We start from the raw sequence: 18630 nt of genomic DNA on the forward strand, positions 1-18630 counted from the left end.
AATCCAAATGAAATTTAGAATAACGAAATAAAAAAGTATTGCTCTGAAGACTACATGATTCTCAGATACAAAAGTAACCAGCATCAAAGGGAGTTGTGGGTTTTTGAACATCAGAAATAGGTTGCTCAAAAATTGGCAGACCCCTTTATAAATCACTCCTCCTGATCCATGTGCAGGCTGTTTTGGCTGCCTTTGTATTTGGTCTGTTTTTCGTCACTTTTACAGCACGTTTTTTTGGGCAACAGGTGGCCTTGTCTCTGATTTCCTTTTCTAGTGTAACTGTAGGAGAGAACAGAATATTTTAACTCATGTAGCTGTGACTCTGATTTACCAAGGTATGTGTATCAGCAATAATAGATTTGAACAGGTCAAAGAAAAGTTCATTTTGTATTTGTGTTGGTATAGAGCCTATATTGAATTCCCTTGCGTTTTAGTAAGAGATGTTGTAAACTGACGAAATAAGAGTGATTTGATGTGATATTTTTTTCAATTAGAGGTATAAAGATTCAAGACAGACAGGCGACCTACAGTCAGAGGTGTTTTCAGCAGTGGGATGAAAGCTGTGAAGGGTCCATCTCGACTCAGCTGCATTGAACAGCCTTCTCCTAAAACAGAGAAAATATCCAAAAAGTAGATCCAAAAAGGAAAACTGCAAGTCTCTTCTTTCACAATAATGTTAAAAATATAATTCTGTGTTCTGACATTATTGCCTCCTGATTAAAGTAACACGCACTTTTTTGTAGCAATTGTAACGACAAAACATTTTTGAACTGGCACCGCTCAAAGTACCAGCTTGTTAGAAGTCTGAAACACAAAGTACCTTTTTCTTTTTAAACAGTTCATTTGTATTTCCTTTACCGAACAAGGCGACGGCTCCTGTCAGTGTTCCTCTTTGACTCCCACTTCTGTCCAGCTCAATCAGCCGTTCCATCAGGTTACCATAGCAACGCCGTCCGTCGCCAATCTGACGAGCATTACACACACATCTGAGAAAAATGGGGTGAGAAATATTGATGACACGGAAAAGCACACATATTCACACAAACTGACAACAACCATTTTTATTTATTTATAGATAGTTAATTAATAGAGTTGTGCAGTTAGTTTTTCTCATTTTCTAATCATAAATATATTGATCATAAATCTAGCGATTAGATTTATGATTCGAAAATTATAAAAGCAGGTATCCGGCTGAACAAAACGTGCATTTATCAAACAGGTCCGTTTCCCACAGAACAAGTGCAGAAACACAATATGATCTTTTTTTTAAAACTTAATTATACAAAAAATACTGTAGTAGTCTTAGCCCAAATAGATGTTTTGTTATTGTGTTTTATATACATGTATTTTATGGTACTGTCAGACTGCTGTTAGACCGGCCCATTTTTTTAATGCAGTGAAATAGTTAATGAAAAATGGCCAACAAATATGTACATTACCAGAATATTTATATTTCTTTCTCCACCTTATCCGAGACTAAGTCAAGACCAAGACCGGAGTGTAGCAAGACCAAGACAAGACCAAGACTTTAAGAGGTCGATACCGAGTCAAGACCAAGACCAAGGCAGGGCGAGAGCGAGTCAAGACCGGAACCAGACTAGTGTGAATCCAACACTACATATTACACTTACAATGAAATGTGGAAGATAACATAGACAATTTGATCTGAAAGATGCACATCATCATAAAAAGACCCACATACAAACAGCAACATATATATTCAACTTCATCATATTTACTCAAAAAGTGATTATTTTAATTAAAATGTGTAAATTAGAGAGACTTTTGTGGTTTGTGTAGCCAAATGTAATTGTAGTTGAATTTCCCGACATCTTCACTTCGAGACTGTTTGAGTATGTGTGTGTGTTTACGGGGTGGGGAGAGGTGGGGGGGAGTAGCAGCCGGTACAGACCAGTCCCATGTTTACAAACATTAAGCGGCGCATGAGGGCAAAGATTCGGAGTCTCGTGGGTGCTTAAAAGTAAGTCAGTGAAGTCACATTATTGGTTGGATTTGAACCAATAACGGTCTCGAGACCAAGACCGGTCTTGAGTACTACAAAACTACTACTCACTACAACTTGATGAGAGAGACAGACAAAGGGAAAAAAAGAAACCGACTCAGTGTCCACATCTGGTTCTAGTCTGGTGTCTAGACCCTGATCTAGAGCTAGCTCTAGAGCAGGGGTTTTCAAAGTGTGGATAGGTGAGCCTCCCCTCAGAGAACATAAGAACAGCCGCGCCCCCCCTCCCAATTATTATTGCTGTCATTATTATTATTATTGTTGTTGTTGCTATAATGCAGGGGTATTCAATTGCATTTCAAAGAGGTCCAGTAAGAGAAAATGCAATTAAATGCTCTGTTTTCGCTGTTTACCTTCCGCCATTTGAAATTACTCTGACTGTTTCTCTCCTCTTCGTCTCTGTGTGTGTGTTTGAATCTATCGTGCTGACTGCACCGATTTGATTGGCTGAGTAGCGTCACCTCTTTAAAACATTAAACAATAACTTTTTTAAACCTTTTTATTTTTATGTTTTAAACATATTGTATAAAACTCCCCCACTACTTGGACTAATCCTTGCACCCCTCTAGAATAAGCCCGAATGGTCTCAACCATATTGCATCAGTAACGTGCACTTGTTATTATAACAAGATCGCAAGGACGCTGGTAGCGATCGGAAAATTGATGTTGTCAGTTGTGTGTTGTGGAACATGCGTGTCCGTGCATGAAAATATACCACACACCCAATTACAATTGCATGTTCAATTCACTACCCTGGAAGTTAATACAGTTGTTAAAGTTGGAACAGCCTGTGGACAGCCGTTCTTCCTTGCATGTCAGTCGCCTACACCTTCTTACAGAGGACAGGCACATCTAGCTGCAGCACGACCCGTATATTTCCGCACGCCGTGTTCTCAAGACATATTTTTTTTAACATTTTCAACATGGTGGATAAATCCTTATATGCTCCCGGCAACACACTGAGCGTCAACTTTGCCTCCTTATTACACTCACCCCTACTTTAGTGGGAACAATGAGTCTGCGTCTTTGATGCACAGAGGAATAAACGCAGATCATCTTCTGGCTGCAGCCTCTACCGGCACTTGCTTTTGATCAAAGTCAATGCGGAAAACCTGCACTCACACAGGTAGGTGGAGGGGAAGGGAATGAGCACTTTTACAGCCTTTTTGGCGAGGTGGGGGAACTCACTGTCCACAGACAGCCACAAGTGGGCAAGTGTCACTTTACTCGTCTTTTTCTCGTTCTTTTGTTTCTCACGCTGCGCCTCCCCTGAAGCTCTCTGGCGCCCCCCAGGGGAGGCGCGCCTCACACTTTGAAAACCGCTGCTCTAGAGGATAACAAATATTTTAGTCTTACTTTGGTTGTCCATCCACTCCAGTTTGACAGACAGCAGTGGGGTCACAGGTATCGGCTGAGCAGGCAGAGACCAGCTGACAACCAAACTCAGCGTTTCCTCCTACAGGCGACATGCCGAACATACACTCACAGCTGGACTGAGGGACAGAGAGACAGAGGGAGTGAGGTTAAACAAAGTCTCAGGATTTAGCTCTGGTTTTATTTCTACACTTTGAATCTTTGAGTGTGTTGTTGGGTCTGTTACTGATTCTGATAATGGGGGATATTCACAGTCAGTGATGCAAACACAGGTATGGTGAAAAAAAGAGAGAACTATTCGAAAAAAAACAGTGTAATATACCGTCTGACAAAGGCCTGTGCTATAATGCTTCAATTAACTGGCTATTCTTTATAATATACTCAGATCAGTAGGAGACAGAGATGTTAAGTTATAAATCAAGGGTTTTTATTATTATTTACAGCAATTCAATTCTGTTCTGTTCAATTCAATTTTTACAACATCCTCCGAGGGCCGTACAAATTATTGAACTTAACCTGCTTAAAAAAATTAAATCACAGCCCATTCATTTCGCCTTTCTTTCATGCTGTGCAAAGAAAAAGCAACCTCTTAATCAAGATATCTCACCATGACTCACGTATGCATGCATGTGCACGGTTGTGGCATGACCACCAAAACAGAAAGATATGGACACAAGATGTGTGTAAATGTATTTAGTATCCTATCCATGTGAACATGATTTACATACATACATCTCAACACCCATTTGAAACAGAACTGTAAGCAGATTTTTCTTTTTGGATATTTTACAAATCACTCCCCTTTTAAACTGTATTTTTGTTTGTTGTTTAACAACTTTGTTTTACTGTCATATAGTATTTTATACCTGTTTTTCATTTAGTCTCATTAATAACTATAATGATCATATCAAGGTGTGCCTTAACCTCACTGAGCTGAGGTTATTTGAGCCTCTCAGGAGAGAGCTCTCTTCCACCTGGTTGTAGAAAAGCTCTTTAAATTTGTTAGCATAGCTAGCTAACCAGATGCTAATAAAAACAGATGGCCACTGTGCTTACAACTAAAGACACAGCCACGCAAACACTGCGGTGTGTACGGCTCCTTATGGGTACTGCAATATCTGAAGAGCTGGAGCTGCGTTCCGGTGCTCTCCGGTGCTCTCCGTCAGCACTCTACACTCTCCTTTCAGACTAGACATACCACGTGAAGACACGTTACGCTCGTGTTGTGTTCAAGGAACCTGTCCTTGGCCAGGAAAAACAGGCACTCACTTGTTTAATTATTTTGCGGTCTAGATTTCTTCTTCTTTTCTGAAGTGAGAAGTTGTCCGTCAGTCGGACTGACGTACTGACGGACGGACGGACCCCCCCCCCAAACGAAAACTCTTCGGTTCTCCACGAATTACACAAGTCACCCGAATCAGCGTTAAAAAAGCGGGAGGCGCAGAAAAGCAACTAATTTGCATCACTGCACAGTATATATTTTCTCTTTTGTGGTGACAGTATTGTATCATGGTATTACAAAATGAAAAGGGTTTATGACCTGTTTCACTCTTTTGGCAATGTAAGGCATTATTTGTTAATGAAAATAATAAACACAAGGATGTGTTTATTGGCTACAGAAGGGATGATAAGAAGGTTTAGTCCCACATGTCTTTTGGGAGGATTAGCCTGACCAGCAGTGGTTGGAAGTAACTAAGAACATTTACTTACTTGTATTGTACTTTAGTACTTTTTGACTTATTTGCACTTTTCTCGAATATTTCCATTTAATGCTACTTTATGCTTTTACTCCGCTACATTTTAGAGGCAAATATTGTAGGTAAATAAGCTGATATGGTAATAAAGTTTAATGCAGTACTATATTACTAATCCACACAGTATTTCAAGTATCTAAATGTGTTCCACATTGACAAACTACAATACTAAAATGCTCTTAACATTAAAACATTATAATATAATAACCATAATAATAATAATAATAATAATAATAATATAATAATAATAATGTAAACATATGCATAATGAGTACTTTTACTATTAATACTTGAATTAAATCAAGATGACAATATGACTGTATTTTTACATTTTAAAATCAGGACTTTTACTTTAAGTGGAGTATTTTAAGACCATGGTTTTTGTACTTTAACTTTAGTAATGGAGAACTTCTTCAAACACTGCTGACCAGGAATGTAGGATATAATATAGTGCTGAGCAAACTGAATAAAAGCAAAAAAGAAAATTCGGGGAACAACATTTTAGTTATTTTAATAACCAGCGACGAGTAATATACCTCTAAGTGTGCACTAAGAAAGAAGAACAAAACGTGTGTGTGTGTGTTTAAAGATTGATCGCGGTAACGATGGTATTCCAAAATGTCTGGACATGACACCAGTGATGGTGATGAAACTGGTATAATCTCTAATGATTCTAGTCCTGGCTTTGGAGGCGTCCTAACCTTGTTGGGTCCTTTGAAGACACAGATGGTGGAGTCGATGGGACACCCTCCGTTGTTCTCGGAGCAAAGGTTTCTGGGTACACAGATCTTCCCGTCGCCCAGGTAGTCCGGCTTACAGGCGCAGCTGACCTTTGACCCCGTGGAGGAGCACTGGGCATTGACGTCACACTCCCTCAGAGAGCAAATACCTGGAAAGGAAACAAAGATCAGAACTCAGTTCAGATCAAACTCAAACCTTAACCCTTTTGTTGTGTTCGGGTCTCCCGTGACCCAATTCAAGTTAAAATTATATAATCTAGTTTTTTGTATCGGAACAAGGCTTCATGATATCCTCCACAACAGCTATATAAATACTACAAATCAGATTTTGACAATTTTAGCCAAGTCTGAAGGTCTCTAAAAAAAAAAGTGTATAATTTGGTGTTCGGGTCTGGGGAGACCCAGCAGCATTGTTTTGGGTGACTCGGGGTCAAATTTAGCCCAATCAAGATTCATCTTTGGCTTTGGAGATAAATCATGGGTCAAAATTGACCAGCGAACACCATGAACGGTAACAGCTTTTGAACACAACACAAGGGTTAAACAAACATTCACAAAACATTTATTTTCATTTACATTTCTGGATGAATCCAAAATAAAAGGGGAATTATTAGAACTTCAACTACATTAAAATTGGTCTGTAACTTCAGTAGCATCCCTGTGATACTGTGATGTTTAATAAACTGCTAAATACATTCTTGGACGGATGACAAATAAACAGACAAATATTATTAAATCTGTAGTATTATAGGGAAGAAAAGGAACATTTGTCCTGAGGATGGCGTCAGTGAAAAAGTCAGTCAGCTTGCTATTCTCAAAGCTTAAAGGTCACCTATTATGCAAAATCCACCGTTTCATGTCGTGTATACATCAACATGTGTCCCCTCTGTGTAAAGACATTCTGAAAGTTTCAGGAAAAAATATTCTCTCACTCTTTGTCCTGATCCATTTATATAGAAACCTGTCTGAAAATGAGCTGATCAGATTTTGGCCACTTTATGATGTCATAACGATGAATCTCCTCCTAGAGCACCATTGTGTTCTTTTTAACCAAATATTTCGCAGCTTGGGGAGTGGGTCCTTATTTTTCATCTAAAGCAGGGGTCGGCAACCCCTGGCACGCGTGCCAATGTAACCAGTGGCACACTAGGAATAAGTGGAATAAGTGTGCACAAATATTTAAATTTTATTTTCGGATCCTGAACGAGACCGCCGCCAGAGCGCGTCTCCCCGTTACCTGCAGAAGGAAGGCATGCACGCAACGCAGCCCCGCTCTCTTTATCTCCAGGTGACATTCTGCCGCTTTCCCCCGTGGTGCAGTGCTGATCGTTTCACCACGGAGGAAAGCACTTCACTAATTGCAGTACTCATAAGGAGCTGTACAAATGCCGCAGTTTTTGCGTGGCTGTGTATTTAGTTGAAAGCCCAGTGGCGATCTGCTCATCTCTCATCGACATAATATGCTTCAAAGGGGCGGACTGTGTGTTGAACTTTCCTGTCGGCTCCCAGACCGTAGTCGAGGAGGGCAGAAGCAACAAGCTTCAGGTTCAATAACCCACTTTAGAGAGAGGCGAGCTCTTCTTGGGAGGCCGTTGCATTTATTTAGCTGTTCTTCTGTTTCACAAAAGACCTCTGTTTTTCTGCTTCCTCGTTTCACTTCCAGAAACATACACACGTTCTCTCCATAGGTTCTCTCACTGTCGCTCTACCATCCACAAACACACATGCACAAGCCACACCCCTCTCTCTCTCTCTCTCTTAAAGGGACAGCGATCTCATCTCACTCTGCATGACCCTAATATCATAGAATGTGTGCTCTGGAGAATCACAGAACGGACGATCGTCCTTATTATTATGCCGTTTAAACCAATTATTTAAATGTGTTTGTTAAATTCGGCATCATGTGAGTTGCGCTGACACGCTGCTTCCCCGCAGCTAGGCTCCCCCGCCCTCCTGCTGATAGTTGACGAGCGTCAAGCGTCAAGCGTCAAGCTTGAATTTTCATATTCAGACTAACCCTGACTTACTGTACATCAAGAGGAACATGGTCATGCTAATAATAATGTACATTTGATCTATGGACCAAAATAACGACATCGCTAAATAAAAAAATGTTGTGTGTTTACTTGCGCATTTTCCCTGTGTCGTCCTCCTGTGTCCGGCCAAACATTCGCAGTCGGCGGCGTCTCCTTCTCCTTTACAGTACGAGTACGGACTGCAGGTATTGCACCTGGAACTCACTGCCGACAACACAAAACACAACAGCAGATCAATGAGGGCAACCATTACAAATCATACGGACAGGCAAAACGAATTTGAGCAATAAATGCAAGATGTGTCACTTGGAGTTATACGAACCGACATGGGTAGAAAGCTTCAATATTATTTTGGTACGGACACATTTTGTTGACCTATTCTTTAATCAGACAGATAATGATTTACATGATTGTTTTATTTTGGATGAAGTCGTTGAATGACTGCTTCTATAAGTCATGTTCGGAGTTATTTCACCAACAGGCAACAGTTTGTGAAGCTGGGAGATTGCTGTTCTGTATGTTTGGACATTACCTGCGGTGTCCCCCAGGGGTCAGTACTAGGGCCTAAACTATTTATATTATATATTAACGAAGTATGCAATGTATCAAGAATACTCAAATTTGTTTTGTTTGCTGATGACACAAATATATTTTGTTCTGGAGATAATTTACAGCTATTATTGGAAGAGATCACAGCAGAAATATGCAAACTAAAGTTATGGCTCAACATTAATAAATTATCATTGAATTTGGATAAAACAACAATAATATTATTTGGAAATAACAATATAAATACACAAGCAACTATTAAGATAGAGGGGATTAATATTAAGATGGTAAATTAAATTCCTTGGGATGAACAAGATACAGGGATGATGCCGTTTAATCATAACTGGGTGTTTGCAGTTTATTTCTTTATTTGGTTTGTTATTTTATCTTTTCTTGAATATCATGGACCTCTGTTATGTATTTGTTAGTTTATCTATCTGCTTATTTGTTTGTTTATGTATCTGTTTTTGTTTTGTTTGTTTGTTTTTTTCAATAAAAAATGTATTTCTTTAAGAAAATAAATAATATATATATATGTTAATAATTTAGTTTTTGGGAGAAGGGGTGTAAACTTCTTCCCACCCCTTTTCGGATGTGTAATTAAGTAGATCATTTGTTTATACATAACTTAGACTCACTAATATGCTTGTATATCAATTTGAGAGTCCTTAATTTTGTATTGTATAATAATTATCATGTAATATTGTTATACACTATCAAAATAAATGTAATCAAATCAAAATCAAAAATGTTATCACGACAAAAAAATGTAATAATAATTTGAAAAAAACACTCATATATGGACACAATTGATAACAATCAGAGATAAGGCAGTACATGGCAGTGATTGTTTTAGTAAAAATACAAAAACAACATTTATCACTATGGAATTATGCCAATGTATACAAATATGATTCTGCGTATTAGTTTAATTTAATTATTTACGACTGGCACATTGCAGTGAACATTTGAACATAATGTGTTTTTTTGCTTGTTTGATATAAACGCTAAATAGCTTTGAAATAGTTTCAGGGCTATTTTCTTTAATTTAACCACTATAACGGTAAATATAATATTTTGTATCTTGATCAAATGCAGTAGTATATTGTTTGATCCACGTTAATATAGTTTTTTATGTCATACAGTATATTCCTGCACGTCATGCTCTTACCTTGGTCACAGCGCTTCCCAGTGTAGGGCGGCTGACAAAAACACTGTCCATCCCCCTCTGGACCTCCATTACACACTCCATGTTCACAGTCACACTCTGTGCACACACACATACACAGATTACAGTTGTGCAAACAATGGGGATATTCTTGCAGAAGATTGACACATCACGTTTTTTTTGTTTTTGTTTACGAGAGGTCAGAAGTGAGAGAGCTTACTTTTATCACAATTTTCTCCGTAGGAGTTTGGATTCTTACACTCCTGACAGGCAAAGCCAGAGAAGCTTTCCTAAAGAGAGAAAAAAGGCTGTAAAAATCATTTATATTTGTATATAATATTGACAAGACATCAATAATCTAAAATAAACAAAAAAACAAACATCAAATAAGAAAATGTCCATAACTCCTGTGGGGATGTAGGCTTTTAATTACATTAAGCTGACACTTTTATCAAGTCAAAAGCGCAATCAATCATGGTGGCACACATTCCGATTATCTGGAATACTGTAAGTACATGAGCTTCAAATAAGCCAAACCCTTTTAAGAACCTATTTGAATTTATTTTGTTAATATTTTAATGGCCAAGGTGCATACGAAACAGGTGGGTTTTCATTATTGTAAATGGTTGGTTAAGGGCACTTTCCACTGTAAACTAATAATACTGATCTCTATACTCAAACAGGTAGGATGGTCACAGACAAACAGACAGACAGGATACTGACATCACAGACGCAGGTCCCATTTCCCACGTCTCCATCCAGACAGGTTCCATGGTAGTTACAGGTCTTCCCTGACCAGCTGGGACAGGCTACAGACAGACAGACAGACAGACAGACAGACAGACAGACAGACAGACAGACAGACAGACAGACAGACAGACAGACAGACAGACAGACAGACAGACAGACAGTCAGGAGAGAATGATAGACATGTGATTAGGAATGATCATTAATAGATTACATTTGAGTAATGCTAGTTTATACTCCTATTCCATTACAATTTGGAGGCAAATAATGTACTTTTCAACGAGTAGATTTAGACTATTACTGCGATAGAGATGAAACTTGCAGCAGGCCTGTATTTTATAATGTATTATACGCAGATCTTTTCCAATGAAACTACATTTTAACATTCCCGGAAAAGTGTTTTCAAGAGTGTGTGTGTGTGCGTGTGCGTGTCTTACATAGACACAGGGGTCCCCAGTGCTGTGGGCAGCAGCGTGGCTGCATGTATCCTTTCACACAGGTGTGCTGACATCCACCCAGCAGGAGAGTCTTCCTGGCACTGATCTCCACCAGATAACTGCAGCATACAGAACACACCACGTCCAAATATTACTAGTACTACAACAACTATTAAACTAACTATCTATCAATCAATCTTTATTTTTATAGCACTTTCCATAAACAAAAAGCAAGTCAAAGTGCAATACAAGCAATTCTAATCCCCCTCCCAGTTCATGCAGCAACATCTAACTTTGTGATGAATAAAAACATGTCATAACAAAAATCAATAAATGTAGGATTGAATAAAATCCTAGAATAAATACAATTAAAAAAAATGTTACAAAAAAATGTAAATGGTGGGTTTTGAGTTGGCTCTTGAAAGTAAGAACTATCTCTGCCACTTCTAAAACAAATTATTTTTGTTACTATGAAAAATGCAATTAAAGTAAAAAATGTAGTGATACATAATTAATACACAATAATCAAAATCAGATTTTAATAAAACAGCTTCAATGAATACATGGCCATCAACAGTGGTTTAAAAAAGTCAGATAAATGATGTGAGAAATTAACGGACAGTGGATTACGTGCCCCACCGTTTAAAATGTCAATCAAGGTGATCTTACTATTTTTTTATTCACATACAGTACATTTGATCCCTTCCATTTTCATTTGTGAGCACTTCAATCATAATTTTTCAATTATAATTTGTTACTCCCACCCGTGAGGCCACCCTGCCTAAATGATTGATGGTAATGTTTTGTTGTGAATGAAAGACAGGTGAAAATGATGCACCACGGCTCGGTTTTCATCATATCACCACTGTTTTAATTAAATCAGCTTCCAGCTAATCCAATCCCTTGAAAATGAATGTTTCACTTCAACTCCATTTTCATCACCTATATTTATTATCAATTTGTTTGACTCTTGCACCTTACCTCCATACTTGTCATAGTTAACCATATTTTGGACACATCCCAACCGGCTGCCTTTGTCCATAATCTTCATTTAAAGCTACTGTCCCCCCAAACAAATCATCAAATGAACAGACATTATTTAGTCCTTCTGACACACTAAGGTCTGTGTGTGTATTGTTAACAGTGGTGTTAAGTAACTATGAGAATGTAATAAAGTAGTGTACTTAACTACAGTTTTGAGATACTTCATTGAATATTTACATTTTTTGCCACTTCTACTCCAACATTTATTTAATACCTTTAGTTACTTTACAGATGTGGATGAATGATGTGAAATATAACCAAGCGTTAAATCAGACTTTAGTTCCACCTGGAGTAAATTCACAAGCTACCCTGCAGTATACAAAGTCATTCAAACTAGCTGCACCTTTACCAGCTTTGATAACACTGTAACGCAAAACATAATAATTTATATTATTCTAAAAATTGACCAATCTGCAGAATGAGTACTTTTTCTTTTAGTGCTTTAAGTATATTTTGATGCTTATACGTTTGTACTTGAACATATTTAATGCAGGATCTTTATTTGTAACTTGAGTATTCCTACACCGTGGTATTTCTACTTGTGTGTGAGTGCAATATCTTAGATCTTAGTGTGTGTGTGTGTGCGTGCGTGCGTGCGTGCGTGCGTGCGTGCGTACCTGCAGTTTAGGGTGCCCGATTGGCTGAAGCCGCGGGGGCAGCTGCTGGAGGAGACGGCGGCGCAAGAGGTGCAGGAGGTGTGGACCTCCTCCCTCTGAGAGACATCACAACGACCAGGAGGAGGCGTCTGAGGAAGCAGAGAACATACATCAAGTATTTCATTTGACTTTCTGTATATATTATTCTATTTTACATGTGCATAGTTTACTTAATCCTGCATTTTCTTGCAAGACATACAGTATGTCTTTTTCGTTTATGTCTAAAGTATATTGTATGTGTCCCTGTTGGTGGAGCCTGGGCCAACCATTACACTGTAGCTTTCTGATTAGGACAATAGATAATTGACTCTTCAATTGATTTACAGATAGACAAATGCTTGCTTTGATTTAGACTCTAAGTGATTCCAAACCAAGGTATCTTGCACTCAAGAGCACATCTGCAGTTACCAAGGGTATATGGAAATAATGTGGTGTTGTTCAACTAATTTGACTTTTTTTTTAATAACTTTGTGATTAGAAAATGTATATATATATGTATATATATATATATATACATATATATATATTAATTCAGCTGCAACTTTAACTTAAAGTCTTGCAATTGAGAGATCATAAAAAACTTCTCCAACCTTTCATCCTTATTGCAATAACAGTAGGAAAGAAAATAATTTTACTAAAAGCAAAAATGCAAAGACAGAACAAAATAATAATCAACCATTGGCTCAATCTGTTAACAGATCATGCAAACCTGGAAAAACTCCCTGCAAACCTAAATGACAATAAAACCTATTTCAATAAAACCGTGTCTTTCCTGCAGGACATTCGGAGCTGACTCATCTTTACACCTGTTGGCCAGACCCTCGACCAAACATCAGAACAACTTGCAGCGATAAAATAGCATAATATTTGTTCTTCTTTCCTCCTCTTGTCTCATATTATCATTTTGATACATTTTTCTCTTCATTTCATTATGTTTAAGTATTATATATCTTGGTTGTAGATACTTGTTGTTGTGTAAATATGTTTGGTAAGCAGTGTGAAAAATGAAAATAAAAAGTAAAAAAAGAGTGTGTGTTAAAGCAGCTATTAAACAAGCAGGGAAGTCTAAACAGTTAGCATAAAACCGTAAATATAATGTTAAAATAGTTTGCAAATTAGGAGAAATGGATAGATATTAAAGGGGATGAATTGTAGACTTTTCATCAAACACCACTTCAACATTTCATTTCGTCCAAATGTTCTAATGACACTTTGTACTAATCTACAAAGATACAGCAGGTACATATTACCTGCTGTATCTTTTAGCCTTGTCTCTGTGTACATGTAAAAGGCATCCAGCTCAATGACTGTGGGCTTTTAGTCCAGGGAGACTCAGCATTTCTAGATTCTGCTGCTTTTTTTGTTACTTTCTATTTATGTAAGAAAAAGGCAAATTAGAAACAAAGATGTAATGAAATACCATTCATAGCTGGAGCACTCTATAAGGTTGTTTTATGTTAGGGTTTTTTCAGGACTGTAGTAGTAAGTAGTAATGTGCTCGTAAATGTTTACCTCTAATATTTGTACTTTATCCAAAAAGCTTCAGCTGAGTCTACATGATCTCTGACAAAATATGTCCTTAGATATTGAGAGCAAACAGGAGATACGGTGTGTCAGTGTGACGGAGTTGGAAGTGTGTTACCTGTTCTTGTTGCAGTGAAGTTTGAAGGCAGATCGTCAGCAGCAACAGCAGCATGGCTCAATGTGTCACATTCAGGGTGGCAAAATGAATCCACCGACCCAGCTTCCTCCTCGGTGCGAAGTAAAAAAATCAGTGGAAAAAGTAGAGAACGTTTTCAGGCAATGTTGGATCTTCACATCAGTTCTCCCCTCTTACATCTACACTGACCCTCAAACCCTAACTGCTTTACAAGCTACAGGAAAAACACACTGATAACAACATCCTCTGAGCAGGAAAAACAAAACTATTAGAAAACAATGGACTTCTAATTCAACACTTAGGAAAACTGAAAGCAACCTGCTGATAAAGGATGTAAAAACTCTGTTGAAATACATAAAATACAAACTACAAGGTGGACCCAGCCACTGTTGACATTATCAGAAAATCTGTCTTTGCTAATTACAGCCTGAATGCAACAATCACTGTAATTTAGGAGCATATAAACTCAACTAACTACGGTTAACGCTCAGCTCAGAGTCCGGTGTGGCAGAGGGCAGCGAGAGGCTGTAGCGACTGCTGGCGTCACGTCTTTTCCTCTCTAATCTAGGAAGAGAAAGAAAAAAAACATCAACAACTGAAACTGGCAAAGTAGGAACCTCCTAGCAGAGGTAATCTCCTCCTACTATTCTACTGGCAGTAGTACTACTACTAGAAGTAGCAGTAATAGTAATAGTAAAGTATCAGGAGTAGCAGGAGCACCTGTTTTAGATTCAAGAGCAATATAACGGCATCAAAATGTAGGGACACACAACGTCTCCATTGACTACAGTACTTTTAAAGGATCAGACGTGGTTAAAGACCCTTTACTTGAGAAAAAGTAGGAATACCATAGTCTAAAAAATAATGCATTATATGTAAAAGTCCTGAATTAAGAAATGTTACTTAAGTAAAAGAATATCAGGAAATTGTACATAAAGTTTCAAAAGAATAAATAACTCATTATGTAGAATGGCTCTATTAACAGTGTTATTATAGAATATTTCGTTTATTATTGCCATAAAAAAAACACTATTTTATTGTAAAAATAATAAAATAAAATAAATAATTGAAACAATAATATAAATTAGTTTTACTTGACAGGGGAAGAGTGCTCCTTGTCTGTTGATGTGCCCGTTATCCATGTCAATCAGCCTGGCTAATGTTAGTCATTATTATTTTTAGTTATTATCCAACACTAATATTTTTTTACTTTGTCACTGTCACATTTATTGTTGAATGATGATTGCACCGTTTGAAACTATTTGGGCATCAAGTGTCCCTCTACAGCTTTAGTAAATTCTTCAAATATTTTTTAACCCAAAACTTTGCAAAAACTATGGAAGTACTCAGTAAACCATACTTTACTTTCAATAGTGATACAAAATATAATATATAACAAAACAAATCGACATTGAATAATTTTTGACGGAAAGAATGAACCTGAAACTGCCAGATAAAAAACATTCTTAAAAAAAATGCTGACCTTTGGCTTTAAACACTCATTATTGTGAGATAAACTATTTTTTGTATTGGGCATGTTCTTGGGCTTATTCCAAAGAGGCTTGATTTGATTTGTCAGATATTTTGGGGATTTATTATAACCTTGTGGTGTTTCTACTAAATCGTACTCATTTTGTTTTGTTTTGCTTTTACAACAGGTTGTTCAAGGACAGAAACAGTTTCTGGAGGTGATTGAAAATAAGAAGATATATTGATGGACAAATGTTTTAAGTAGTTGCAATCGCAGCTAATATTTTTATATTCTGGCCACTAACTATGAGGTCTGTTTGAGAAGAAAGAGAGAAAGAGAGAGATTGTGAGAAAACCTTTCTCTTCCTGACAGGAAGTTTTGGGCGGATTTCCCCTCCTGGTCGTCCCAGCGGAGCGGAGCAATTTGGACGGATTTCCTTGTCAGCTGACACAACTCCTCGTCTGCTTCTCAGAAAGAAAAGGAAAAAATGAAAAAGCTGAGTTTCTTTTCCTGTTTTAATTTAGTTTGACTTTACGAACAGATGACAGACGCAGAGAGGTGAGACTGACCAGAGAGAGGGTCAAAGGTCAAACTGCCAATAGACAGAACAATAGCAGGAAGCGTGCAGACAAGAAACGGCAGCAGTCCTCCGAGGTTTTTACTGCCTTGCTCACCGGTGGGAGAGTTTAACCTGCAACCTTACAGCCACATAATCTACCAGTGAAAATGCAAAACATACAATTAAATAAGTTCAGTGAGGGTGACAATTTACAGTGCATATTGAGCTTGTGATTAAAATGTTAAAAGCAATGCAGATTTCTTTGAGCAAGTGCTTACTTTTTTTTGCAGTCTGTGTTTATTTACATCATACACAGCCAATTTGTGTCAACTTTATATTATCTGCTATAGTTTGCACTGAATGTGCATAGGCCTTTGTGTTGCAGACTGACTGATCTTAAAACTCACCAAGAACTCCAGTGTGATGTTGAAAGGGGGAGACACTGGCAAAAGGTCGAACCCTGCACATGGGGCTTAGGGTTGGATACAGTTATAACTCTAATCCTGACCCTGTTATTTTAAGCCAATCAGTCTTGAACAAAGTAGTGAAATGAAAGACAGAACAACATTGCGTCGATAAAGCCACAGTAACACGAGACTGTCTATTAAACAGCAATGGATACATTTTCAATTTTTCCCAAACTAGAATTTATAATATTGCTAGCTGTTAATAGGGAACAAACCTTAATGCCAATGGTTCATAAACATTACACTGTCCAATTAACATATACCTTATAATGATGTCTCAAATTAAAGCCAATAAGTTAACTATTGCCACTTTAAAAGAGGTAAAATCTTGACAGGTCACTGTTGTTCCACACAAGGCACCACAGAGTGCCCCAATTATTTTCGCATATCTTCCATTACAGAACAAGACTGTAAAGCAGTTTCATCCTCGCAAAAATAATATCACTTACATGTATGTTTGTTAAGTAGCTTGAGATAATATCTGTCCTTGCGTGCTGCTGACAGGCTGATATTATTTGTTTTGACTTCTGTGACGCGGTCACACATCTACGATGCCTTGAAACTGCCTGATTAGATGCAAAAGGACATTAAAACATCGTGTGAAGGACACCAAATGTGTTATCTTTAATTGTTGCATAATGGCACACACACACACACACACACACACACACACCCACCCACCCCCCCCAGGAAAAAGTCAGGAAAACATGAATCAAGGAGTAAAGACAGAAAGAGAGAGGGACCGTCCAGAGCCAGAGGTCTCGGCCCCCTGTCCCGGTGACTATCTCAACCTCAACAAATGCCTCCGATCAGCATTCTGAGCTGGAAAACAGGCAAACAGACAAGAAAAAAACATGAAAGATAAGAGGAAGTGAGAAAGGATTTACTATCAGTTTCACATCCCTCTGGTGTTCCCTGGTGTCTTTTCTGCTTCAATTGTTTATCAGGAGGAGATTAAGTGGATTTAACAGTATATCCTGACAGTGCAAGAATAAAAATTACTTTTATGTTTTGACTTACCAGTGGTTCTCAAATGATGGAGTGACGGACAAGGGCAAGTGGTCTTAAACCAAATTGAGAAAGAAATAGTTGAACAGCTGTTAAGAATATAAAAACAATAATTTCATGCTCAATATTAGGATTAGGATTGTTATCCTTTAAAGTTTTGAAACTACGTGTAAAGTCTTCATTTACTCTATGATACTGTCTGAATTTCTTTTGTCCCAACTACTGTAAATAAATTGAATTAAAGAGCAACTTGCAGGTTAGAGACACCAGTGAATAAATGTGTAGGAAAATGATGAATACACTAGATTTTCAAATAAATATACAGAAATATATACTAGTGACATCTGGCGTCGTTTTAGTAAGACATTTTCACTTCCGCATAAAAAAGCCTCCGCACGTGACCTCCCGCGTGTGACGTAACATGGGGGAGAGCGGCTGGTCTAACATATGAATAAACATGGATCACAATGCTAGTTTTGACACAGAAGAGGTTGAAAATATATATTCGAATGCATATGATTATAATTATGAGCCTGCTATGCGTCCAAGAGACCAGGAGCAGCCAAGGATTAGAAAAAATAACGGCCATCGGAGAGAAATGGAGCTTTGGTGTGTGGAGAACCAGTGGAGAACTGAGCAGCTGTCTTGGTGAGTGACCGGCGTTAGCTACAGTAATATTAGCTAACGTCAGTCACATCACAACATTGTAAAGTTAGCAATCATATATCAGGCTATAACTAAAGTAGTATTGATAATATAGTAACGTTACTGGCAGGACTGTTGATACTGATCCATAACAGAAACTAATGCGCAAGTATCAGCCGTATCTCGCGTTACCTAATGCAACTCCACACTACGGTGCTGTGTACCGGAGGGGAGACGCGAGATACGGCTGATACTTGACGATCTGGCGGAGAAATGTTGTGGAGCCTCCGTT

At 37.9% G+C, this 18630-nt stretch overlaps 1 protein-coding gene across 1 annotated transcript; it reads right to left on the reverse strand.

Annotated features, from left to right (window-relative positions):
- Positions 1 to 528: 528 nt before the first annotated feature.
- On the reverse strand, positions 529 to 16083 carry LOC104958876 (stabilin-1-like; the record flags this gene model as incomplete). The annotated part of the gene is made up of 12 exons (XM_010786704.1): positions 16015 to 16083; positions 14171 to 14752; positions 12490 to 12617; positions 10829 to 10947; positions 10368 to 10453; positions 9865 to 9934; positions 9648 to 9743; positions 8018 to 8131; positions 5853 to 6040; positions 3380 to 3516; positions 859 to 986; positions 529 to 605 (listed from the first exon to the last, which is right to left on the reverse strand). Coding segments are annotated over exons 2-12 (1197 nt in total), but the record flags the coding sequence as incomplete, so codon positions are not given.
- Between the last annotated feature and the right edge of the window lie 2547 nt (positions 16084 to 18630).

Source organism: Notothenia coriiceps, unplaced genomic scaffold (genome assembly GCF_000735185.1).
Source record: "Notothenia coriiceps isolate Sejong01 unplaced genomic scaffold, NC01 NC01_scaffold00029482, whole genome shotgun sequence".
Classification (NCBI taxonomy): Eukaryota; Metazoa; Chordata; class Actinopteri; order Perciformes; family Nototheniidae; genus Notothenia; species Notothenia coriiceps.